The sequence below is a fragment of the Entelurus aequoreus genome, linkage group LG22, assembly GCF_033978785.1.
Source record: "Entelurus aequoreus isolate RoL-2023_Sb linkage group LG22, RoL_Eaeq_v1.1, whole genome shotgun sequence".
In the NCBI taxonomy this organism is placed as follows: domain Eukaryota; kingdom Metazoa; phylum Chordata; class Actinopteri; order Syngnathiformes; family Syngnathidae; genus Entelurus; species Entelurus aequoreus.
In genome coordinates, this window is record NC_084752.1 from 18,080,484 (window position 1) to 18,104,335 (window position 23,852).

General features: G+C 37.5%; 2 protein-coding genes across 3 annotated transcripts in view; one reads left to right on the forward strand and one right to left on the reverse strand.

Moving 5' to 3' along the window:
* The window catches only part of myh11a (myosin, heavy chain 11a, smooth muscle), a 46,509-nt gene extending 43,417 nt beyond the window's left edge, over positions 1-3,092 (forward strand). For both annotated transcript variants that reach the window (XM_062032991.1, XM_062032992.1), the window contains one exon: positions 2,811-3,092. In XM_062032991.1, coding sequence (XP_061888975.1) covers positions 2,811-2,940 — 130 coding nt within the window. In that variant the 3' untranslated portion in view covers positions 2,941-3,092. The remainder of the gene's footprint in view (positions 1-2,810) is intronic.
* A 1,891-nt stretch (positions 3,093-4,983) lies between these two features.
* Positions 4,984-23,852, reverse strand: part of nde1 (nudE neurodevelopment protein 1) — an 18,947-nt gene continuing 78 nt past the window's right edge. Inside the window, exons 1-9 of the mRNA XM_062032993.1 lie at positions 23,782-23,852; positions 23,331-23,447; positions 23,023-23,176; positions 19,259-19,407; positions 19,057-19,193; positions 14,588-14,746; positions 11,292-11,377; positions 11,071-11,228; positions 4,984-6,700 (exon numbers count right to left, since the gene is read on the reverse strand). The exon at positions 23,782-23,852 is cut by the window's right edge and continues 78 nt beyond it. Of these exons, the coding sequence (XP_061888977.1) occupies positions 6,607-6,700; positions 11,071-11,228; positions 11,292-11,377; positions 14,588-14,746; positions 19,057-19,193; positions 19,259-19,407; positions 23,023-23,176; positions 23,331-23,416 (1,023 nt within the window). The 5' untranslated portion in view covers positions 23,417-23,447; positions 23,782-23,852 and the 3' untranslated portion in view covers positions 4,984-6,606. The remainder of the gene's footprint in view (positions 6,701-11,070; positions 11,229-11,291; positions 11,378-14,587; positions 14,747-19,056; positions 19,194-19,258; positions 19,408-23,022; positions 23,177-23,330; positions 23,448-23,781) is intronic.

Genomic DNA, 23,852 nt, shown 5'->3' on the forward strand with positions numbered 1-23,852 from the left:
AATAAATAAAAATGCCAGCAGACATTAAAACAAATCATTGGTATTTGTTTTAGTGAGCCCGTTCGGTCACCCAGCCATAAAATATTGCTGAATAGACATGTTGAATATTTTTTATTAATGACAGTTCAAATATGTTGACACACAAACAGAACTTTCTTCCTCTCAATCATCTCTTTGCCGCGCGACCGCCTCTTTTCACACAGCCATTGTGCGTTACTTTGCACGAACATTCCAAACGTGCTAAATAACGACGCAAAACAGCAGCCACAGAACAATTTTAGCTTTGATAAATCACATCGCCAGTGCTAAATGATTGAATTTGCATCTCCTTGATGATCAGCATATATTCTGCATATACATGAAGACAGACACGCTAAATGGATTGCAATCCTAATTTCGATCATTTAACGGACAAACTTTTAATAAATCCGTTAATACGTGTGGAATCAGATTATGGAATGGGTTCATCAAAGTCTAACAAAGTACTATTATGATCCAGTTAAAGAAACTGTTCAGACTTAAAGTGTTTACAACGTAGAAAGAAGAAGAATCCTGGGGCCGTACTTATCAAGCTTCTTAGAATTACTCCTAAGAAGTCTGCTAAGAGTTGACTTAAGAGTAAATAAATTATTCGCTGAAAGCTGCACTTAAAAGTTAGTTATCAAGCGTCTTACTCACACTTTCAGCGAAGTGTAGGACTGAATCTTAAGTGTCACACTCAGAGCTGAATTACGACATTACTATGTGCCGTAAACGGAATTTTAGGTGACGTAATTTCTGTGTCCATAGAAATGACCAATCACGGAAGGGAATCCGTTGTCTAAGAATAAAGAAATATCTTGGAAATATTTAAGTGGACAATGGGAGTGTATATTTTGACAATAAACTACAAAATAATACAAAACAAACTAGTCCCCGCCGGCACTCACGCTACCGCTCCCTCTCTTCTATCGCCCACTCACTCACCTCACGGCCACACACATACGCTACTGTCATAACATTTTCTTTCCAATTCATTAATTAGGCAACTAATTTGAAACTGGTGTGGGTGGCTCTATATATACTAGCCCACTGCAGACACATGCAGAAATCAACAAAGAATCGAAAAGTATTAAATCTGTGACAAAAATAATATCCGCTCTGTCTAAACCAGGGGTCACCAACCTTTTTGAAACCAAGAGCTACTTCTTGGGTACTGATTAATGCGAAGGGCTACCAGTTTGATACACACTTAAATTGCCAGAAATAGCCAATTTGCTCAATTTACCTTTAACTCTATGTTATTATTAATTATTAATGATATTTATCTTTGTGGAAACACTGCTCATCTTAATGATTTCTCACAATAAATATATATAGAAACAGATAAATATCAACATGCAACACTTTATTTTTGTATTTTCTCTAAGTGCACATTTTTCAAATTGAACATTTTCAAAAGATCACTTCTAAGACAGTCTTGTGAAATCACAATATCCCATTTTAACTAGATAGCCACTAACATTTTTTAAACAAATCATGAATTACTTTGCACCATGTTTGTACAAATAATAACTCATGTAAAATACAAAAGTCAACTCTCAAATTTTTAAATAAATCATGTCACACTTTGAACTGGACACCAAATCTGTTATCTGTTTCTTTGTCAGTTAGTGAAGACCAAGTCTTTAAAATATTTTCTTGGATTTTCAAATTCCATTTGAGTTTTGTCTCTCTTAGAATTAAAAATGTCGAGCAAAGCGAGACCAGCTTGTTAGTAGATAAATACAATTTAAAAAATAGAGGCAGCTCACTGGTAAGTGCTGCTATTTGAGCTATTTTTAGAACAGGCCAGCGGGCTACTCATCTGGTCCTTACGGGCTACCTGGTGCCCGCGGGCACCGCGTTGGTGACCCCTGGTCTAAACGATACCGTTTGATCAGCTGCTCGTCATCAAAAAAAACAAAAAACATTGTTCCGTTCCCTGAACATTCGCGCACGTCTCTCTCGCCTCAGTGCCATCCCCTGCTGGCAACTCCTAACCACTTAAGACACCTCTGAAGGTCTCTTAAATATCGTGGAGAGTAGGAGTGATTCTTAGACTTAAGAACGTTGATAAAAAGCTTTTATTCTTAAGTTTGAGAGTAGGACTAAATTTCGCAAATTCTCAGGACTTAAGTGTAAAATGGCACTCTAAGAAGCTTGATAAGTACGGCCCCTGATAAACATGTTGAGCCTTAGCGAAAATTAGTTCTCATTATGGGAATCATAGCTTACTTAACTATTTATTCAGAATCAGAATAGTTTTTATTGTCGTTGTTTGAGAACGGGTTCATAAACTAGGAATTTTACTTGGTGCAACATAAAACACATAACACAGGATAGAATAACATGAGCTGTAACTGAACTATCAGATCTTGTTGTGGTTCATGTGCCTGATGACCGAGGGGGGAAAAACTGTTCAGGTGTGGGTCTGGATGGACCGTAGTCTCCTGCCTGAGGGGAGAATAGTCCTTTCACGAGGACTGTTGTATTTTTTATTGATTTGAACTGTGGTACAAATTGAAAACAGGAAGTGAACAATATGTTATAAGTGTAAAAGGGGTAGAATTAAATAAGCTCCGCTTCTTCCGACTTCTTTTTGGACATGTTGTAATGAGAAAATGGGGATATGTGATGTTTCATGTTCCAAGTACACCTAAACCAGAACTTGTGCATGTGCTATCAAGTTTGCACGTGTTTTGATACACTCTATTAAACCTTTAGGCCCCAAATCAACAATTCAAGTGATCCAATTGTGTTCATTTCCATTCACTGTTTTGTCTTTTTAGGCGTGGAAACGAGCCCTCGTTTGGCAGCGCGCCTCGCCGCATTGGGGGAGGCCGAAGAGCGGTTGAGGACGCTTCCGAGGAAGAGGCGGACTCCCAAAGCGACTTCAATGGAACCAAGTCCGCAGAATGAGCGACACGATGAAATCCAATCAACTAACCAGATATCAGAATCTCCTGGTTTGCTTTTTTCCCCCTCACCTCCAGAGTTCTGTCACATGAAAATAACACACTGCCTGGCCAAAGAAAAGTCACACACTGTTTTGTCATTCACATTACATCATATGATGCCAAACTCCTGCATTGTCAGCACATTTGTGCAAACCCAAAGGTTGCCAAGGAGGTTAAGAGCTACAAGTGGTCAATGCATGCTTGAAAGCAGTGAACCAAAGTGTCAAAAGCTACTCACGCAGAACTTGTTCATTCACTCGTCACATTACCAAATTTGGGGCACAAAATGTTAGTCAAGTTTGACCCGGAGAACCAAAACAAGCCCAGATTGTAACACTGCAGCAGCTGGTTAGGAAAGTAAAGAAAGTCCAATTTGGCATGATCACTTTTTTTAGTATGATAGCATATTTAAATATACTCTTGTTACATTCTCAACTAGTGGACTCCTAAATATACATGGATTCTTAATGGGGGGTACCAAATATAGTACTTTTTTACTCACCAACCGGCTATTGATACATACACATGAAAATTAAACGGCATCATATTGCAATCCTTTGATGCAACGTTCAGTTGCAGACTCGGTCGGCTCTAAGTCTTGCAAAAAAAAACATCTAATATAGATTAATTTATGAAAATATGTTAAAGCATGAAATGTATAGGAGCATACTGCATTCACAATCACATAAAAACACCTTAAAGACAGTCAGTGGAATGAAAGACATGTACCTGGTGCTTCTTTCCTCCTGGTCAAAAACATGCCAGCTTCATTGGAGACTCCAAATTGTCCGTAAGTGCGAAGGATCGAGCAAACTTGGTAGGGAAAATAAATTAATCTAGCCCCGTTATTTACTTACTCCTTGAATGGCATGATGCGTTATTCTGTTTCAAAAGCCAAAACATGAGCTCTAAAGTTGCTTTAGAACATGTCCCATTAGACCACATGATCATTTGGAACCATCTTGCACAGGTCGGACCCCAACTACTCAAGTCTGCATCAATTTAGATCAGTGGTTCTCAAACCAAATTTTTTTTTTTTTTGGAAAAAAAAGCTCTCCAAGTACCATAATAATGACCGACATTAAAATTTGGTAGCGTAGTAGGCCTAAGTATTCATTAAAACAAGGCAGTTTAAATATTTTGGGACGCTAACATTACAGGCAGTTTGAACAGTAACACTGTTTGAATACAGGAAAATATAACACTGTACTTTAATCGAGTGATTATTTGGCGTACCACTACCAGTTTGAGAATCACTGATTGATTTAGTTATTCGAGCAGCGCTAGTCAACGAGCCGAAAGCCAATGCATTGTCCATCACTGCTCTTAAGACGTCGTGAATTGAGGTTTATGCAACGTACTTCCGCACAGCCACACTAGCGTCCGTGACATATTTTGCACATTAGCTACACGACTGTTTCCAGTGAGTTTGTATCACTGCTCATTTTTAAGTATTTGATTCCCAGAAGACAACAGATCCAGGCAGTGTGCGCACATTTGCTGCAATGTCCAGTGTTTGTTTCGCCATAGCACTTTTTCTTGACGCAAAACATTTGGAGGGACTATAAACACGAGCTCCACTGCTGTGTGATTTACACTGTTTTGTGTGGCATCCAATGAGCGACCATGCAACATTGTGTACACAACAGGTGTCGCTAATTACAGAGCCAAAGTTGACTTGCTACTGTCGTCTCCTTGCCTGTGACTGCTGTTACATCTTTAAGAGCAGTGTTACAGTGGAAATGTAGATTTATTCTAACCCAGTCTGCTTTTTGTATCCTCAATGTTTGTTGTATGGTCATACTTTCACCAATGCAGTACATTTAAGACTAGCTTAGGGTTTACTCTATGCACAATTATTGACTAAAGTGTGTACCTGCAGCCATCGTCCTTGTCTCCCCTTCAGTATTTGTATTTAACCAACAGATGTTTACATTGCACACTTTCTTTCTACCAATTGTTGAAACACTTGCACAAAAAAATAAAGATCCAATACGAAAAAACAAAGTGCTTATCTCCTTTTAATGCTTGAATGGCGGTCAGTCAGGTAGAAACACAGCCAAGAGGACACAGCAGCATGGATGGTATTTGCTGTGGATTTTTACTGCCCAGCCATAACCTCTTAAAAAGGTGAAAAACAGCAATGTTATAACAAAAAAAATACAGCGCATCTGGAAAATATACACAGCGTTTTTATTTTTGTTACAGCCTTTAAGTCCCAAAGAAGATAACAAAATAGAACAGAACCCTGTTGTAAAGACGACAGGTGGAAATTAGCTATTGGTTTAATTTGGTGCACCAATCGATTACTTGTACATACCGTATTGCGTACACTGCCCATAAAATACATAAAAAATAAATACATCAATTTTGAGCTTCAAAGGCTGTGAATACTTATATACAGTACAGGCCAAAAGTTTGGACACACCTTCTCATTCAATGTATTTTCACGACTATTTACATTGTAGATTGTCACTGAAGGCATCAAAACTATGAACATGTGGAGTTACGTACTTAACAAAAAAAGGTGAAATAACTGAAAACATGTTTTATATTCCAGTTTCTTCAAAATAGCCACCCTTTGCTCTGATTACTTTTTCGCACACTTTCGGCATTCTCTCCATGAGCTTCAAGAAAGGGTTTTCACTTCAAAAGGTGTCATAGTTTTGATGCTTTCAGTGACAATCTACAATAATCATGAAAATAAAGAAACCGCATTGAAATGAGAAGGTGAGTCCAAAACTGTATGTTTTGTTATTTGAATTAAATTCACAGAAAGGTCTAAAAGAACGTTTTCAGTTTGTCATTGTGGGGTATTGTGTGTAGAATTTTGAGGACAAAAAGGTATTGCATTTCAAAATAACAACAAATTGTGGAGAAAGTGAAGTGCTGTGAATACTTTCCTGATGTGCTGAAAAACAAAACGGTGCGTCTTTTTAACCTGATCCACAATGTTATCTCTAATCACAACAATGACTTTCAGTATCAGTAGCGTGAGTGGAATAATCACAAATTCAACAGTCAACTGAAGTCGACTAAAAGAGCTGAAAATAAAAAAATGAAGGCAACGGAGGCTTAAAACCAACCAGCACCATTTTTCACAATCAACCACATCAAATACATAAAAACTTGCATTTTTTTCAGCGCAGTTCAAAAATACCTTACCAGCCCTACAAATGTTTATCGAGCTATACCAGTGAGGAAGCAGAACAAAAAAAAAAAGTCCTCCACTAGATGGCAGCAGTGACATAAATTGATCTTGCTGCCATTCATATAACAGAATGAGTCCTGTTATGTAAAAAGTTAAAAAAATAAAATAAACACTGACCTAAAGGTCCCTAAACGAGTCACTATTCCATTCCAGGGACTAACATGCTTGCTGCTTTGGACTTTTGCTCCTGCTCCAGTACACTTTGGCGAGAGTGCATGTGGGATTAAAAAAAAACATACCTCATTTTGCAAAGCGTTGTGATAAGAGCGAGTCTGAGGCAGCAGGATTCCGCCAGTCAAGTGTTGTATGGAGCAAAGGAAGTGTTTTTTTCCCTCAGTTGTGCATCATGTGACCACTGCGCTCCCAAGAGGTGCACGCTGGGTGGGGCGTGGGGGGACGGAGGGAGGCAAATGTTCCTCAGAGCAGCATCTTGACTCCTCCCTGTGGCGACTGAGGCCCCTGGGAGATTCCTCGTGGGGGCGCCGGTCCAAATTCCAACCGCTTCACTAAACTGCAAGACAGGCATGGGAATTTGTATTATCATCAAAGCTTGGCTTCTTCCTACTTTTAGTTTAGTTTAGTTTATTATTTTCTTCGGTCAATCGTCAACAAAATAAGCAAACAGTTGTACATTCATAAATTGAACATGAAAATGTTGCAGACCGAAAGGGTTTAGGCTGAAGTTGAACACTTATTGCGCCTAACCCTATAAACAATGTCAAGTACAAGATGAACTTCTGAAAATTATTAAATGTTCTTTGTACAACATATTATAAATACCCATTATACACAACATAAACACAGTAAAGGCATGTGAAATATCCTTGTACACGTGTTAAACCTTTGCACCAATTATATACTATATACAAACAATTATACTTGTATTATTATTTATATCCCACATTTAGTATTTGAATTTACATTGATCATAGTATTAACTACTGTGTTGATTCAAGAGTGATATATTTTTTCAAGACATTGGTCTTAAAGTGTTTTTTAAATGTGTGAATGGAACTGGAACATTTGAAGGAATCATCCAAGCTGTTCCACAGTTGAACCCCCCTGACAAAAACACATCTACTTTTTAAGCTCGTTTTTATCTAAGCTTTCTGGAAGACAGCTGAACCTCTGAGGTCATAGGGATTCCCTCTGGGTTTAAACCTCTCCTGTAGACACCCAGGCAGCATGTGGTTATGAGCTTTGTACGTCACAATAGCAGTGTTGAGGTCAACAAGATCGTGCAGTTTTAATGTTTTTAATTTAATAAACAGAGCATTGGTATGGTCATGATAATCTGCATAATTTACAATTCTAATCGCTTTCTTTTGAAGTAAGAATATAGAGTTAATGTTTGTTTTGTAATTGTTACCCCAGATTTCAACACAATAATTAAGATAAGGGAGTACGAAAGAATTATATAACATGTTAAGAGCCTTTTGATTTACGGAGTTTTTGATTTTATGTAACATAGCAATATTTTTTGCCATCTTTGTCTGAAGTATATTTATGTATGTTTTCGGAGTGTTAGTTAAGCACTGTTGGAGCCATCTGAAGAGAAACTACAAATGTGGCATTTTTGTTGGTTTTGAGCGGTGACTCAATCAACGCAGGCTGTCGCCTTGATAATCAATCTGACACAGGTGCACACGAGAGACGCCAGCAGAAGTTGTGTTCAACCGCTCGGTACTGAACCTTAGTTTTGAAATTTAAATAATTTATGAAGCGTTTAAGTGACGCTGTTTTGTTTTTGTTACATTGATTTGGCTTTGAGTTTGTTTGTTTATTTTGACATAGCATACACTGCCAACACAGATTTCATGAGTTCAAAGACTCGCCCACTACAACCTGGACATCTTCAAGCAAAACCACAACAAGTAAGTGATACACGCAGCACGTTAACAATTCAATCCAGAGGCGTCCTTTAGGCTTATATTTGTTTGAAAGCCCAGAAAATGCATGTCTCAAACAAAGAAACCATTAAACATTTTCTTTACCATACATTATGTTCTTTTATTCATGGCGGCCCACCAAAAATAATTAGATTTTCAGCTCTGTTTGCCATTGCTTATAAACACCACTGCCACAAATAGATTGTGGTCCTGTGGAAAACACTTTAAAATTATTCTATTCTCAACATTCCCTTTACTTATGAAAATGTCAACTACATCAAACATTTAAAAAAAGGTTTTACTGAGCGTTTACAACATGTAAAAATACTGTTTGTATAAAAAATAATATTGATACAAATATGGAGATACATGGGATGCAGAGTTCAAAGAAAAGCCCAGTTCTACTGCAAGGTCTTCCATTTTGCTCCCCAAGGAGTCAGAACTTGTTTCCTCATGTTGCCTATTGCTACGTTTTTTCCATTTTTGTTGGGGTTTTTGTTTGTTTCTGCAGTGTGCAAAAACACTCTTGCTTTTGTGTTGAGGCCTAACAACAGTCTGCATGCCGGGAAAGTGGCGAGGTGTGTTCAGGGGTCAAAATTGTGCGCCTGTTGCCAGTTCTGCTGGTCAGTGTCTGGAAGGGCACATTGTTCAGGATAGGCCAGAAAATTCCAAAAGCTTGTGTTGTCGAACCCTGCTCCAAGTCACTTTTTCTTAACCATAAGACCGGCCCATTGTTGGGGCCCAAACGCCGCCGGGAGGGCTGCCAAAAATCTGTCTTTCTCAGCCGCAGCAGCACTCAGTTGTAAAACAGTTTATTTCGAACATGCATGCATACAACATGATACATGACAATTTCCAGTTTCCCTTTTCAACATGTTCCACTTTGGCAATAATGACAACATCAAACAAACACAGGAAGTCAGGAGTTAAAGTCACAGAAGTTTTTTTAAGCGCAAAAATCGTGACTAAAGTGGTGAAGCTGTATTTAAATTTGCACTTCAATTTTATTCAGCAGTTTAGTTTAACATATTCATTATTAATTTAGTTTGAGTTTGTTTATTTTAGCACTGTATAATTGTAAGTCAATTTATCTGTCATGTGTTTTCATGAGACCTTTCTTGCACTATATTTTATTAGTATTTATTTTTCAAATCAGCCTGACCTAAACTTTGATAAAACTCTTTGTGATTAACACATGCTTTTATATTATTGTACAAAGTTAAGATGCAAGTAGGTTTGAAATAATTGAAAATCTAGGGTAAGATTTCTAATACAATGCTAATATTTGAATGGTGTACTGAAAAAGTTGGGCCCTTAAATCAAAAAGGTTGAGAACCCCAGTTTTAAATAATCCTAATCCACCTACCGTATTTTTCGGACTATACATCGCAGTTTTTTTCATAGTTTGGCCGAGGGGTGCGACTTATACTCAGGAGCGACTTATGTGTGAAATTATTAACACATTACCGTAAAATATCAAATAATATTATTTAGCTCATTCACGTAAGAGACTAGACGTATAAGATTTCATGGGATTTAGCGATGAGGAGTGACAGATTGTTTGGTAAACGTATAGCATGTTCTATATGTTATAGTTATTTGAATGACTCTTACCATAATATGTTACGTTAACATGCCAGGCACGTTCTCAGTTGGTTATTTATGCCTCATATAACGTACACTTATTCAGCCTGTTGTTCACTTTCTTTCTTTATTTTAAATTGCCTTTCAAATGTCTATTCTTGGTGTTGGATTTTATCAAATAAATTTCCCCCAAAAATGCGATTTATACTCCAGTGCGACTTATGTATGGTTTTTTCCTTCTTTATTATGCATTTTCGGCCGGTGCGACTTATACTCCGAAAAATACGGTATTTGCTACGTGTTGTGTTGTCTGACCACCCTCCTGTTCACTGCTGCCACCTAGCTGGAGGAGTGTAACATTTAATCAATAAAATGGAGTATATGACTGAAAGTCCCTCTATTTCCTGCAACCCCACGTTGGTACATCTGGCTGTTGATACACATAAAAATAAAAAGGTGCCATATTGCAATCCTTTGTTGGACGTGATACCACGTCCGGTTGCAGACTCAAATAACTTTCAAGTTACTGTGTACTATTGACTTTGTTCTGATCAAACAATTGTATGTATATAAGAAAATATGGAACTAGAGTAAATTTGGAACAGATATTGTTAAATTGTCAAAAGAATTAACCATAAATAAATGGAAAAATCTACAGATAATACGTTTGATCGGTATTGAAATTGGCCGATCTCACTCAGAGGATCGGAATCGGCAGCATAAAACCTTGATCAAAACATCCCTAATAACAACTGGACAGCACAGTTATTATCAGCTCACTGGTAAATGTTTAATAATAAAAAATGATTTCATTATTAACAAAATACATCTTTTTGTGTCGTTCTCGCCGTTTTCGGGTCCTAAAGTGTACCAACTTGTTGGAATATATACTCAGACTTCTTCTGTCCAGGTGAGATGCATGATTTATGATCTACAATAAACTTACAGGGAGCAAGAAAGCAGCAGACCACTCGATGATGTAAACATAGGAAGACATGGAAGTGATTAAGTCGCCGCTATAAATAGTTTGTCTGCGTCTACGCTTATAATAACAGTATCAGTAATACTTGGTTAATATTCAAGTCACGGAATGTAAACTGAGTATTGTTGGTGGTTTTTGAATGGTTATTTATTTGATTTTATGGGTGAAATAGAGGACCTTCAATTTTCTCCGCTGTAAGCATACTTTTATTTACAAGTTAGAATGCATTAAAAAAAATCCATTTGTCATCATGTCTCTTATAAAGATTGTAATTGATAGGCAAAATTCCCACAAAAAAGTGCAGTTCTACTTTAAGTAATAAGGACTACTAGATTCTGATGTGCAAGTTTGTCCTGCTATTATTATGTTGTGTATGACAAAGGCAAGGTGTTGTGAAGTGCAAGTACCGTCTATGATCTTCCTCACCTGTCGTACTGAGGAGGGGGAGGACTCATGCTGCTAGCTTGCACTCCAGCCCCTCCTTCTAGACCACATGGGCTCCCAAGGGCGGCGGCCAGTGTAGGCCTGATAACCGACGTGTCATACACAAAGTCTCGACACGAGGCCAGCTTGGACTCCAGATTCTGCCATGACATAAAAGCCAGAATTAGCTTACATTAAAAAAATATTACTCTTAAAACTCTTACCCCAACTTTTCTCAGCAGTTCCCCAACTATGTTGAGTGCAGATATCCTGGCAGATGTTGTGAGAGGAGTCCCTGTTAGACCGTCACCTGACACAAAATGTATGATTAATAATAGAGGTGTCCCGATCCGACATTGCTATCGGATATCAGTCTGATATCATCCAAAAAAAAAAAAAAAAAAAAAAAAAACAGGCAGCGGTTGATATCGGCATGCATCTAAAGTCTCCGATTTAAGCTCCACTAGACACAGGCCTGCAGTCAGTTAACATCGAAATGTCCTTCAATTAACACACAATGTTGGTATTTTCTTATATTTTAGTAAGGTCATTTACAAAAGGTACACATGGTAGGTTATAGGCTACTAACAGCTACACAACAGCTAAGCAGACTATATCACACAAGCTAAACACACGTAAAAAGTGTTTCTAATTAAACAATATTGTAAAAGCAGTGTAAAAAATTTGTCAATATAAATAAGTATCAAGTAGTTGCATATTATCCAAGACAAAACAGTATCAGAAAGTACCCAGTAACAAGCGTGTTTGCATCATTCAACTTACGACGTCATGAGCTTAATGAATTATTCTGACCACTAGGTGTTGTCAAAACACAAAATACTATCCTACTTTAACTTAAAGGCCTACTGAAACCCACTACTACCGACCACGCAGTCTGATAGTTTATATATCAATGATGAAATCTTAACATTGCAACACATGCCAATACGGCCGGGTTAACTTATAAAGTGCAATTTTAAATTTCCCGCTAAACTTCCGGTTGAAAAGGCTTTGGATGATGACGTATGCGCGTGACGTAGCCAGTGAAACAGAAGTATCGGTACCCCATTGAAAACAATACAAAATAGCTCTGTTTTCATCTCGTAATTCCACAGTATTCTGGACATCTGCGTTGGTGAATCTTTTGCAATTTGTTTAATGAACAATGGAGACTGCAAAGAAGAAAGTTGTAGGCGGGATTGGTGTATTAGCGGCTGGCTGTAGCAACACAACAAGGAGGACTTACCGTATTTTCCGCACCATAAGCCGCACCTAAAAACCACAATTTTTGTCAAAAGCAGACAGTGCGGCTAATAACCCGGTGCGCCTTATATATGGATTAATATTCATATTTATTTTCATAAGGTTTAAGTCTCGCAACTACGGTAAACAGTCGCCATCTTTTTTCCCCGTAAAAGAGGAAGCGCTTCTTCTTCTACGGTAAGCAACCGCCCCATAGAAGAGGAAGCGCTTCTTCTTCTACTGTAAGCAACCGCCAAGGTGAGCACCCGCCCCCGGAGAAGAAGAAGCTCGCGGATATTTAATTTCATTTGTTTTTCTGTAAAGACAACAAAATGTCTCCTACTAAGAGACACGCGTACAAGGTTCCACTGACTTTTGATATTCATGTGAACCGCACTGTGGATACAACGGGAGCACGTACGGTGAATATTCGCACCACAGGGAATGAGAAGTCGTCCTACTGTGGTTCTAGCTTGCCATGCTAACGGCCAGAAACTTCCACCCACGGTGATATTCAAAAGGAAGACCTTGCCAAAAGAGAACTTTCCAGCCGGCGTCATCATAAAAGCTAACTCGAAGGGATGGATGGATGAAGAAAAGATGAGCGAGTGGTTGATAGACGTTTACGCGAAGACACCGGGTGACTTTTTTCACGCAGCGCCGTTCCTGTTGATCTACGACTGCATGCGCGTCCACATCACAGATGGTGTCAAAAAACAAGTGAAGCACACCGAAGAAGAATAATTCGAGGGATTTGTAGATGAGTAATAACTTCAGAAAGTGAGCTTTAAATGTTTATTTTGTGTGTTGTGTGACACTAACGTATGAGCAACGTTGAGTTATTGATGTTGCTATTGCTCTGCACTATTTTGAGTGTTACTATTTTTGTGATTGCACATTTGCACATTACATTTTGGGAGTGAACAGAGTTGTTAGAACGCTGGTTTGTAATATATTATTAAAGTTTGACTGACCTATCTGACTGTTTTGTTGACATTCCCTTTAGCGTAGCGTAGGTGCGGCTAATAGCACGGGGCGGCTAACAGGTAAACAAAGTTTTGAAATATGCCGTTCATTAAACGTGCGGCTAATAACACGGGGCGCCTTATGGTGCGGAAAATACGGTACTTGGATAGCAGACGCGCTAGCCGACGCTAGCCGCCAACCGCATCTGTGATCGGGTGAAGTCCTTCGTCGCGCCGTCGATCGCTGGAACGCAGGTGATCACGGGTGTTGATAAGCAGATGAGGGCTGGCTGGCGTAGGTGGAGCGCTAATGTTTTTATCATAGCTCTGTGAGGTCCGGTTGCTAAGTTGCTAAGTTAGCTTCAGCGTCGTTAGCAACAGCATTGTTAAGCTTTGCCAGGCTGAGAATTATTAACAGTGTAGTTACATGTACATGGTTTAATAGTATTGTTGATCTTCTGTCTATCCTTCCAGTCAGGGATTTATTTATTTTGTTTCTATCTGCATTTGAGCCAGATGCTATCACGTTAGCTCAGTAGCTAAAGAGCTTCGCCGATGTATTGTCGTGGAGATAAAAGTCACTGTGAATGTCCATTTCGCGTTCTCGACTCTCATTTTCAAGAGGATATAGTATCTGAGGTGGTTTAAAATACAAATCCGTGATCCACAATAGAAAAAGGAGAGAGTGTGGAATCCAATGAGCCCTTGTACCTAAGTTACGGTCAGAGCGAAAAAAGATATGTCTTGCACTGCATCTAGTCCTTCACTCTAACGTACCTCATCCACGAATCTTTCATCCTCGCTCAAATTAATGGGGTAATCGTCGCTTTCTCGGTCCGAATCGCTCTAACTGCGTTGAAAACAATAGGAAAATATGAGGAGGCGAACAACTGACTACGTCACGCTACTTCCGGTAGGGGCAAGGCTTTTTTTTATCAGAGACCAAAAGTTGCGAACTTTATCGTCGTTCTATACTAAATCCTTTCAGCAAAAATATGGCTATATCGCAAAATGATCAAGTATGACACATAGAATGGATCTGCTATCCCCGTTTAAATAAAAAAAATTCATTTCAGTAGGCCTTTAAAACAAAGTAAATATGTTGTAATTTTATTTGATCAGGCCTTTTCTAACATTCCACACTACAAAATAATAAAAGTATGTGCTATGATTTGTGCTTATATTATATCGGTAGCAGCCAATACTCCAGGCTGCAATATCGGTATTGCAGCAAAAGTGAAAAATGTGTATAGGTACACCCCTATTTATTAATGTAGTAGTTTACACACAGTAGTAAGAGTCTGTGCATTCACCTCGTCGGATGCTGGATGGAGGAGGTGTGGTGAAGGAGCTGAGAGGTTTGGAGGGGGTACCAGGCATGGGAGTGATACCACTGGAAGGATCAGAATCTTTGCCCAGGCTGCTGGATGGCCGCCTTTCTTTCTGACGTACTGCCAGCTCCTGCCGAAGATCTGCGTGCAAAGATTATATTCTATTAGGAAAGACACTGATATGACATTTTTAAGTGACTATGAAGTCGTACAATTAAAAAAAATCGACCAAAGTCCGGCACCTCCATCATACATGCTTAACTCCTAACAAGTGTTCGCTGTATGTTTATTTGTGTGTAAAAGGTTAGCAATGACGGCAAAGAGCAAACACATTTGATGGTGAACATAAAACCTGAAAAGAAATGAAAGGGGTTTAGAAGTGTAGTTGGTACTGATTGCTTGCTGAGTCGCATGTTTTACTGTCTTTTCACTAAGGCGCTGTCTGTTAATGCCTATAAAAGGTAGTAGTTTAGGGAGGATATAAATCATAACAAACAAAATAACAAAATGTGGAAAAAGTGAAGCACTGTGAATACTTTCCGGATACACTGTACATTATCTTTAAAATCGCTGCACTTTCAAAGTTTAGGATACATTATGATTAGAGATGTCCATATCCCGATAATGACATCAAATCGGGGTCCAATATTTGCCTTTTTTAACTGACCGGCTGATGAGCTGCCGAACCCAGACGATCTTTACCGCAGCTGTGTGCCAGTGTTTGCATGGCTTAAGCTTGTACTCACATGACAGATTCCTTCAAAAGGGATGCACGCTCAAGGAGACACAATTACATTTTCATATTCATTGTTACACACATTCAGGAGTTGCATGAATTCCAGGGGGGTGCGCGTCTCGCCAGAACACCAGCTCCAATTTGAGAGCAAGCTGCAACGAACGCGTCGTCTATCCACTTCTAAAATATTATTGCTCACCATCGTAGCGGATTAAAAACTACGTTTCTTCCAAGTAGGGCTGGGCAATATGGCCAAAAACTATATCACGATAGACAGTATAGGCCAAAAGTTTGGACACAATGAGTTTTCTTTATTTTCATGACTATTTACATTGTAGATTGTCACTGAAGGCATCAAAACTATGAATGAACACATGTGGAGTTATGTACTTAACAAAAAAATTTAAAATAACTGAAAACACATTTTATATTCTAGTTTCTTCAAAATATCAATCAATCAATCAATGTTTATTTATATAGCCCTAAATCACAGGTGTCTCAAAGGGCTAAATAGCCACCCGGAGTTCCCAAAGCGCGAGTGACTTCATAAAACAAATCTTGCTTCATAATTGCTGGTTTCGTCCGACCAAAAACTATACATGTGTATTGAATATTTTATCATACACATTTTATATTGATATCAGTTATGTGTCTATCGTGATTAGGGCTGCAACTAACGATTAATTTGATGATCGATTAATCTGTCGATTATTACTTCGATTAATAATCGGATAAAAGAGACAAACTACATTTCAATCAATCCATTTTTATTTATATACCGGTAGCCCTAAATCACAAAAGTCTCAAAGGGCTGCACAAGCCACATTTCTATCCTTTCCAGTATTTTGTTGAAAAAAAAAAACAGCATACTGGCACCATACTTATTTTGATTATTGTTTCTCAGCTGTTTGTACATGTTGCAGTTTATAAATAAAGGTTTATAAAAAAAAATCAAAATAAAAAAAATAAATAAATAATAATAAATAAATTGCCTCTGCGCATAGCATAGATCCAACGAATCGATGTCTAAATTAATTGCCAACTATTTTTATAATCATATAAATATAACTACACAATATAACTACACAACTACACAATATAAAAATAAATAAATAAATAAAATTAAAATCGATTTTAATCGATTTAATCGATTAGTTCAGTGTTTTTCAACCACTGTGCCGCGGCACACTAGTGTGCCGTCAGATACAGTCTGGTGTGCCGTGGGAGATTATCTAATTTCACATATTTGGGTTGAAACATTTTTTGCAAACCAGTAATTATAGTCTGCAAATGATGTGTTGTTTTTGTTGAGTGTCGGTGCTGTCTAGAGCTCGGCAGAGTAACCGTGTAATACTCTTCCATATCAGTAGGTGGCAGCCGGTAGCCAATTGCTTTGTAAATGCAGGTAAAAAGGTGTCTTATGCTTAAACCAAAAATAAACAAAAGGTGAGTGCCCTGAAGAAAAGGCATTGAAGCTTAGAGAAGGCTATGCAGAACGAAACTAAAACTGAACTGGCTACAAAGTAAACAAAAACAGAATGCTGGACAACAGCAAAAACTTACTGTGGAGCAAAGACGGCGTCCACAATATACATCCGAACATGACATGACAATCAACAATGTCCCCACAAAGATAAGATAAAAACAACTGAAATATTCTTGATTGCTAAAACAAAATAGATGCGGGAAATATCGCTCAAAGGAAGACATGAAACTGCTACAGGAAAATACCAAAAAAAGAGAAAAAGCCACCAAAATAGGAGCGCAAGACAAGAACTAAAACACTACACACAGGAAAACAGCAAAAAACTCAAAATAAGTCACGGTGTGATGTGACAGGTCGTGACAGTACACCTACTTTGAGACAAGAGCTATATTGATGCATGCTTGGTTATGGTTTAAAGTCATATCCAACAATTGCGACAACAACTTTTTACTGTCAACTGAGTTTATGATTTCTGCTGGTGGTGTGCCTCCGGATTTTTTCAACGCAAAAAATGTGCCTTGGCTCAAAAAAGGTTGAAAAACACTGGATTAGTTGTTGCAGCCCTAATATATATATATATATATATATATATATATATATATATATATATATATATATATATATATATATATATATATATATATATATATATATATATATATATACTGTATATATGCAGCCCTATATATATATATATATATATATATGCAGCCCTATATATATATATATATATATATATATATATATATATATATATAATATATATATATATATATATATATATATATATATATATATATATATATATAAAAATCTCCTGAGGATTGAGGAAAAACCCTCATGAAACAGGCCTGTAGAGATGAAATAGTCTTGTGATTTTTTTCCCACACATACATATATATATATATATATATATAAGGGCTGCAACTAACGATTAATTTGATAATCGATTAATCTGTCGATTATTACTTCGATTCATTCATTCATTCATTCATTTCTATCCTATCCAGTATTTTATTGGGGGGGAAAACAGCATACTGGCACCATACTTATTTTGATTATTGTTTCTCAGCTGTTTGTAAATGTTGCAGTTTATAAATGAAGATTTATTTAAAAAAAAAAAAAAAATGTTTTTATTAAAAAATTTAAATAAAAAAAACCCTGCGCATGCGCATAGCATAAATCCAACGAATCGATGACTAAATTAATCGGCAACTATTTTAATAATCGATTTTAATAGATTTAATCGATTAGTTGTTGCAGCCCTAATCGTGATATATATTGATATCGCATTATTGGCCCAGCCCTACTTTCAAGTATCAGTGGATGAATAGAGGAAAAGCAATGGCTAAGCATGCTCTACACACACACCAAGCCGGACGACAAGAAGCTAACCACTAATGCTTCAATGTAAAGTAGGAATGATCGATCCAGATGTTGATACTATCTGTACCTAGTGTAGTATCAGTATATAAATGATACAACATATCAATATTTTTCTTATGAATACAAAATAATTTTTGGTGGTTTTTGTTCTTGCTTACAAACTCAGGGAGTACATCTCCAGATCCAGGAAGGTTTTGTGGCTGAAAACCCAAATGATTTTAAATGGGAGCCAATAGTTGCTTTTGTAAAGTTATTGTACACTAGTCACCTTATTCTGTTAAAAATTGTGTGAATCATTCAATACCACAAATGTAATACATCACCTGATTTACCAAAAGACTATCACATTCTACATTTAATAAGACAAGCTTTATAAAAATGTGTTATTGTGTTTACTTAAGTTACTTGCTATGAAACATTTTCAGTTCTATAATCTTTTGTCAAAGTATGTGATCGGGACTCAAAATCGGATCAGATCTGAGCCCCAGAAAAATCAGATTGGTGGCCAAAAAATTTGATAGGAACATCCCTACTCAGTGTTTTTTGTATTTGTTTTTTAAATCACTAAAGCATGTTATAAGATGCACGCACGGCTGCAAAAAATGAAGCAGTCATAAGCAAAAATTGTCATGTTCTGTTAAAATATTTTTTAAAACATTAAATAATGTCACACAATTTTTAATGACCAAAACCAAAAAGCTTAATTTTACCCATCCACACACAAACTTTAAGCCAGAGTTGTTTTTAATTTTTAAATCTCCTTTTTGGCTGCAGTTTTCAAAGGTTTGGTTTCTAAGGACAAAAGTATACGTTTGCGTGTGTGATAACAGTGTGCATGATTACCTCTGGCTTCATCTTTGAGTCTCTGAACCGACTCAAGCAGGTTCTCTTTCTCATCCAGCTCACTTTCAAGAAAAGCATTCCTCTCAATGACATGGTTCATCCTCTGCTCAAAGTCCTCCAGGGACATGATGGTAGCCCTGGAGAGGAACTGGGATGATTACCTGCCTATTTACTGCAAACGTATTGCCTTTGCTTCATTTACCTTTTGGTCCTCTCCAGGTCATCATTGGACTGTTCCAGCTCCCTGATGTATTTCTGCAGGTGATCTCGGACTGCTGTAGTCTCTGCTAGATTTTCCTCAAGAGTTGAGATGTGCTTAAAAGTGTCAGCGTGTTGATTCTCATATTTCTCCTGCAAGCAACACACAGATTACATCCAGCTTCCATTACAGATTTGATGTTATTGCACAATATGTATTATTTATTCCATATTTTAAGTTTTTCAATAATGTATCCTTTCACGTGGAAAACTGATTACAATTAGCAGTCAGCTGCTTTCAAGCACAAGGAGACAAAAATGGCAGTGGCAACAGATCCAAACTTACAAAAATATATGACACATTGGTTAAAACAACAATATGGCTAATTTCCTCAAATAGCTGCCTCAGGTCTAATAAACCTAAAAAAAACAGGTGAGGCCAATAGGTATTACCTTACCTTACTTTTACCAAACCTAGCGCTATTACTTATGTTACCTTGTGGTAAATAATACCAAATAAAAATCAAAGCAGGAAGCTAATGTGTTTATTTTGATTAGGAATATTCCGTTTTACAGTATAGTTATCTCAGTATAATGGTTTTCGGTAACTTTTTTGCACTAAAATTCAACTTTACAGGATATCTTGCTCTTTTATTGCACTATATCAGTGTGTGAATGGGTGAATGTGATGTATAATGTAAAGCGCTTTGGGTATCATTCCAGGTATAGTCTAGTTTATTTTTCACTCTGATCATTTACTTTGTGTAATAGGCAAGGCAAGTTTATTTTTTAGAGTACAATTCGAACACAAGGCATTTCAAAGTGCTTTACAAGATATTAGGCCATGTCCACACATGTCCACTGATACTTAAAAATCGCATCCTTATCTCTCCGTTTAGGCCTCTTGTCCACAAGCAAACGCATATTTTTGTCTGTAAAAAAACAGACTTTTGCCAATGCAAAACCAAGGTGAAGAATTCCAAAACTCAGCATATGCGTGTACACGGCTCAAACTGAGTTTTGTAATCCTGATGACGTCACGGTTGTGCGCTGTCATTTTCAACGCTCAACATATCTACCTTGCTGGCTTTAAACATACTACCGTAATTTCCGGACTATAAGCCGCACCTGACTATAAGCCGCACCAGCTAAATTTAGGGGAAAATACAGATTGCTCCGTATATAAGCCGCACCCGACTATAAGCCGCAGGGTTTTGATGTGTAATTACCGTAGTATATAGGGGTTCCTGCTACCACGGAGGGGATTGTCGGGACAGAGATGACTGTTTGGGAACGCAAAGCGTCCCATTTATTAACAATAAATCTTTCAATCATTCAATCAAACTTTCACATCTTTGACATGGCGAACAGCATTCGTGCAGAGTACAAATAATACAACGGTGCAAAGTAATACAAAGTGCTCGCCTGTACGTTATCAAAATAACCAGCCTACCGGTATATGAAAAGTCAGTCTTTAATCATTGTGTCATCGTCTTCCTCCTGCGTACTAAAACCACCGAAATCCTCTTCGTCGGTGTCGGAGAAGAACAGGCCGTAAATAAGCCGCACCGTTGTATAAGCCGCAGGGACCAGAACGAGGGGAAAAAGTAGCGGCTTATAGTCCGGAAATTACGGTATAAGAGAATACTATAAGTGTATGTTTGAACGTAAACATGCTGCTATTTTAACTCTACATTGATTTAAAAAAAAAGACGCATCAAAATGGGCTTTGCGACGCTCCCACCAGCGTCAATGACAGTCAGTTGTTTTGGATACGATTGCTGTCGTACCTCCAGCTGATGGGACAACTTTGACAAAAAAAGACTTTGTGTCATAAGAAAGGTTCAACTTTGCCTCATATGTTTAATCCTTATTCAACAACATATCATAAAGTTAACTTTAGGCACTTAAACATTCAAGAAGTTTCCTTGCCTTATTGTTAGAGTGCACTGATTTTAGAAATAATGTACACTTCACTGCACATATAACATATCCCTATAATGCTAATTAAACATGTTATAATTCCATGAGTGTTTGTGGGTTTCAGCAGTACGGGCACGTAAGCTCGCTTTAAACACTAAAAAAAGATTCATAATGTTCCCAGGGCTCTGTGTAAGTGAAGGCTGGTTTTATATGCAAAGTATGTCAAGTAGGGCTGTGAATCTTTGGGTGTCCCACGATTCGATTCAATATCGATTTTTGGGGTCACGATTCGATTCAAAATCGATTTTTTTTTAATTCAACACGATTCTCAATTCAAAAACTATTTTTTCCCGATTCAAAACGATTCTCTATTCCTTCAATACATAGGATTTCAGCAGGATCTACCCCAGTCTGCTGACATGCAAGCAGAGTAGTAGATTTTTGTAAAAAGCTTTTATAAAATTGTAAAGGACAATGTTTTATCAACTGATTGCAATAATGTCAATTTGTTTTAACTATTAAATGAACCAAAAATATGACTTATTTTATCTTTGTGAAAATATTGGACACAGTGTGTTGTCAAGCTTATGAGATGCGATGCAAGTGTAAGCCACTGTGACACTATTCTTTTTTTTTTCTTTTTTTTATAAACGTCTAATGATAATGTCAATGAGGGATTTTTAATCACTGCTATGTTGAAATTGTAACTAATATTGATACTGTTGTTGATAATATTCATTTTTGTTTCACTACTTTTGGTTTGTTCTGTGTCGTGTTTGTGTCTCCTCTCAATTGCTCTGTTTATTGCAGTTCTGAGTGTTGCTGGGTCGGGTTTGGTTTTGGAATTTGATTGCATTGTTATGGTATTGCTGTGTATTGTTTTATTGGATTGATTAATTAAAAAAAATTACAATTAAAAAAATTAAATTTAAAAAAATCGATTTTTTAAAAATGAGAATCGATTCTGAATCGCACAACGTGAGAATCGCGATTCGAATTCGAATCGATTTTTTCCCACACCCCTAATGTCAAGTATATCAAAATAAACATTGTAATAACATAAGTGTAAGTAATGCCATCAAGTCAGCTGTGGTTGCCTTTTTAGGCTTCTGATTGGACCAAATGCGCATGACAGCAGGTGTATGCGTTTGTGTGTAGACATGAACAGTTTCGAAATTACGCTCATGTGGATACAGATTGTTTTAACCCCGGATATGCTTTTTTGAAACTATCCGTGTTCGTGTGCAGATGGCCTTACAATAAGGCAAAAAGTAAAATATTCAAATCAGTAAATAAAATTAAAAGTTGCAAATGTACTATAGGACCCCTTTAACAGATAAAAGCACAGGGGGCTGGGAGATTATTTGCAGTGGTTTGAATGTGCTGTCATCAATACACCATAGCAGATTTTGGCAAAAATAAAACCAACACTGGACAGAAATACATGTTGAGACATTGCATACGCTTGTGGAATTGATGCAACAGTGAAAGCTAAACTATAAGTGTGTGTGACCTTTTTTTGGCCAGTCAGCATAGCTCACAGCATTTTACTGACCAAGGACATGTAGGAATGCCTGCACACTGTATACTTTTCATTTTAGAGTAATCATACACTTCCGGCTTCACTTGTGTCGGAGTATAAAAAGGTGGGGATTTGGCACCAGCTACTAGGCTAGATCGAACCAATCTACAGTAGGTCTATAAGCAAGAACTGATGAAGCCTACTTACTAGGCCGAGAGGCAAAACGTCTTCAAAACAGACAAACCTGACGGCCCAGTTGCTATCGATTGAATGCCATGAGAATACAATAACCTGGATGAATTAAAAAACATTCATAGACATACCTTGATGTTCTCCAGCTCCACTCGGAGTCGGTTGTTGTTTTGCAGCAGCTCCTTGTTCCGAGCCTCGCACTGTTTCAACTCTGCTTCCAGCTCGGCTTCATAGTCTCTACTCATCTGCTGAAACTCTTGCAGCTCCTCCTGAGATTCATCTGCCCTAATGACAGTTTAAAAAAATAACTTAATCCTCATGCTTTACTGTAAGTCAGTGAGAAAATAATGCATTAACAATCACTAATAAATTCAGGATGACAACTGATGACTGCACTTTTGACATATTGTAGTAATCAGGGGATGTTTTATTGGATTACCTCTGCTGGTGTCTACTTGACTGCTCCTTCCAGAAGCCCAGCTCCTCCTCTAAAGACGTGAACTTGTGTATTGTTGGCTCGACCATGTCTCAGGGTACTTACAGTGATGAGAACAAACTAAAAAGGTGTAACACAAAAAAAATAAGAATGTTTTTGTCTGACACACAACATAACCACAACGCCATGTCTGGTAGCAAATGCTAACATGCTAATAGAAATATAGGAATGTCCGTCAGATTTTCTCACATTAGGTCATGGTTCGGATATACAATCATCCTGAATAGAAAACCATCGTAAATGAAATGGTGTAATGCATTTTGTGGAGATAAAATAGACGTTAGCTTTGCATGCTAACCTTGTTGTGGCTGAGGAAGCTTAGCCAGCTTAGCAATTTGGCTAAACTGCCAAGCTATTCCAAGCCAGTTTGAGCAGATAAATAAAATAGACTCACCTGCACACTGCAAAGTTATTTAAACACATTAGGTGAATAATTCTAGTCCTGTTAAAAGTTTAATTCGGCGT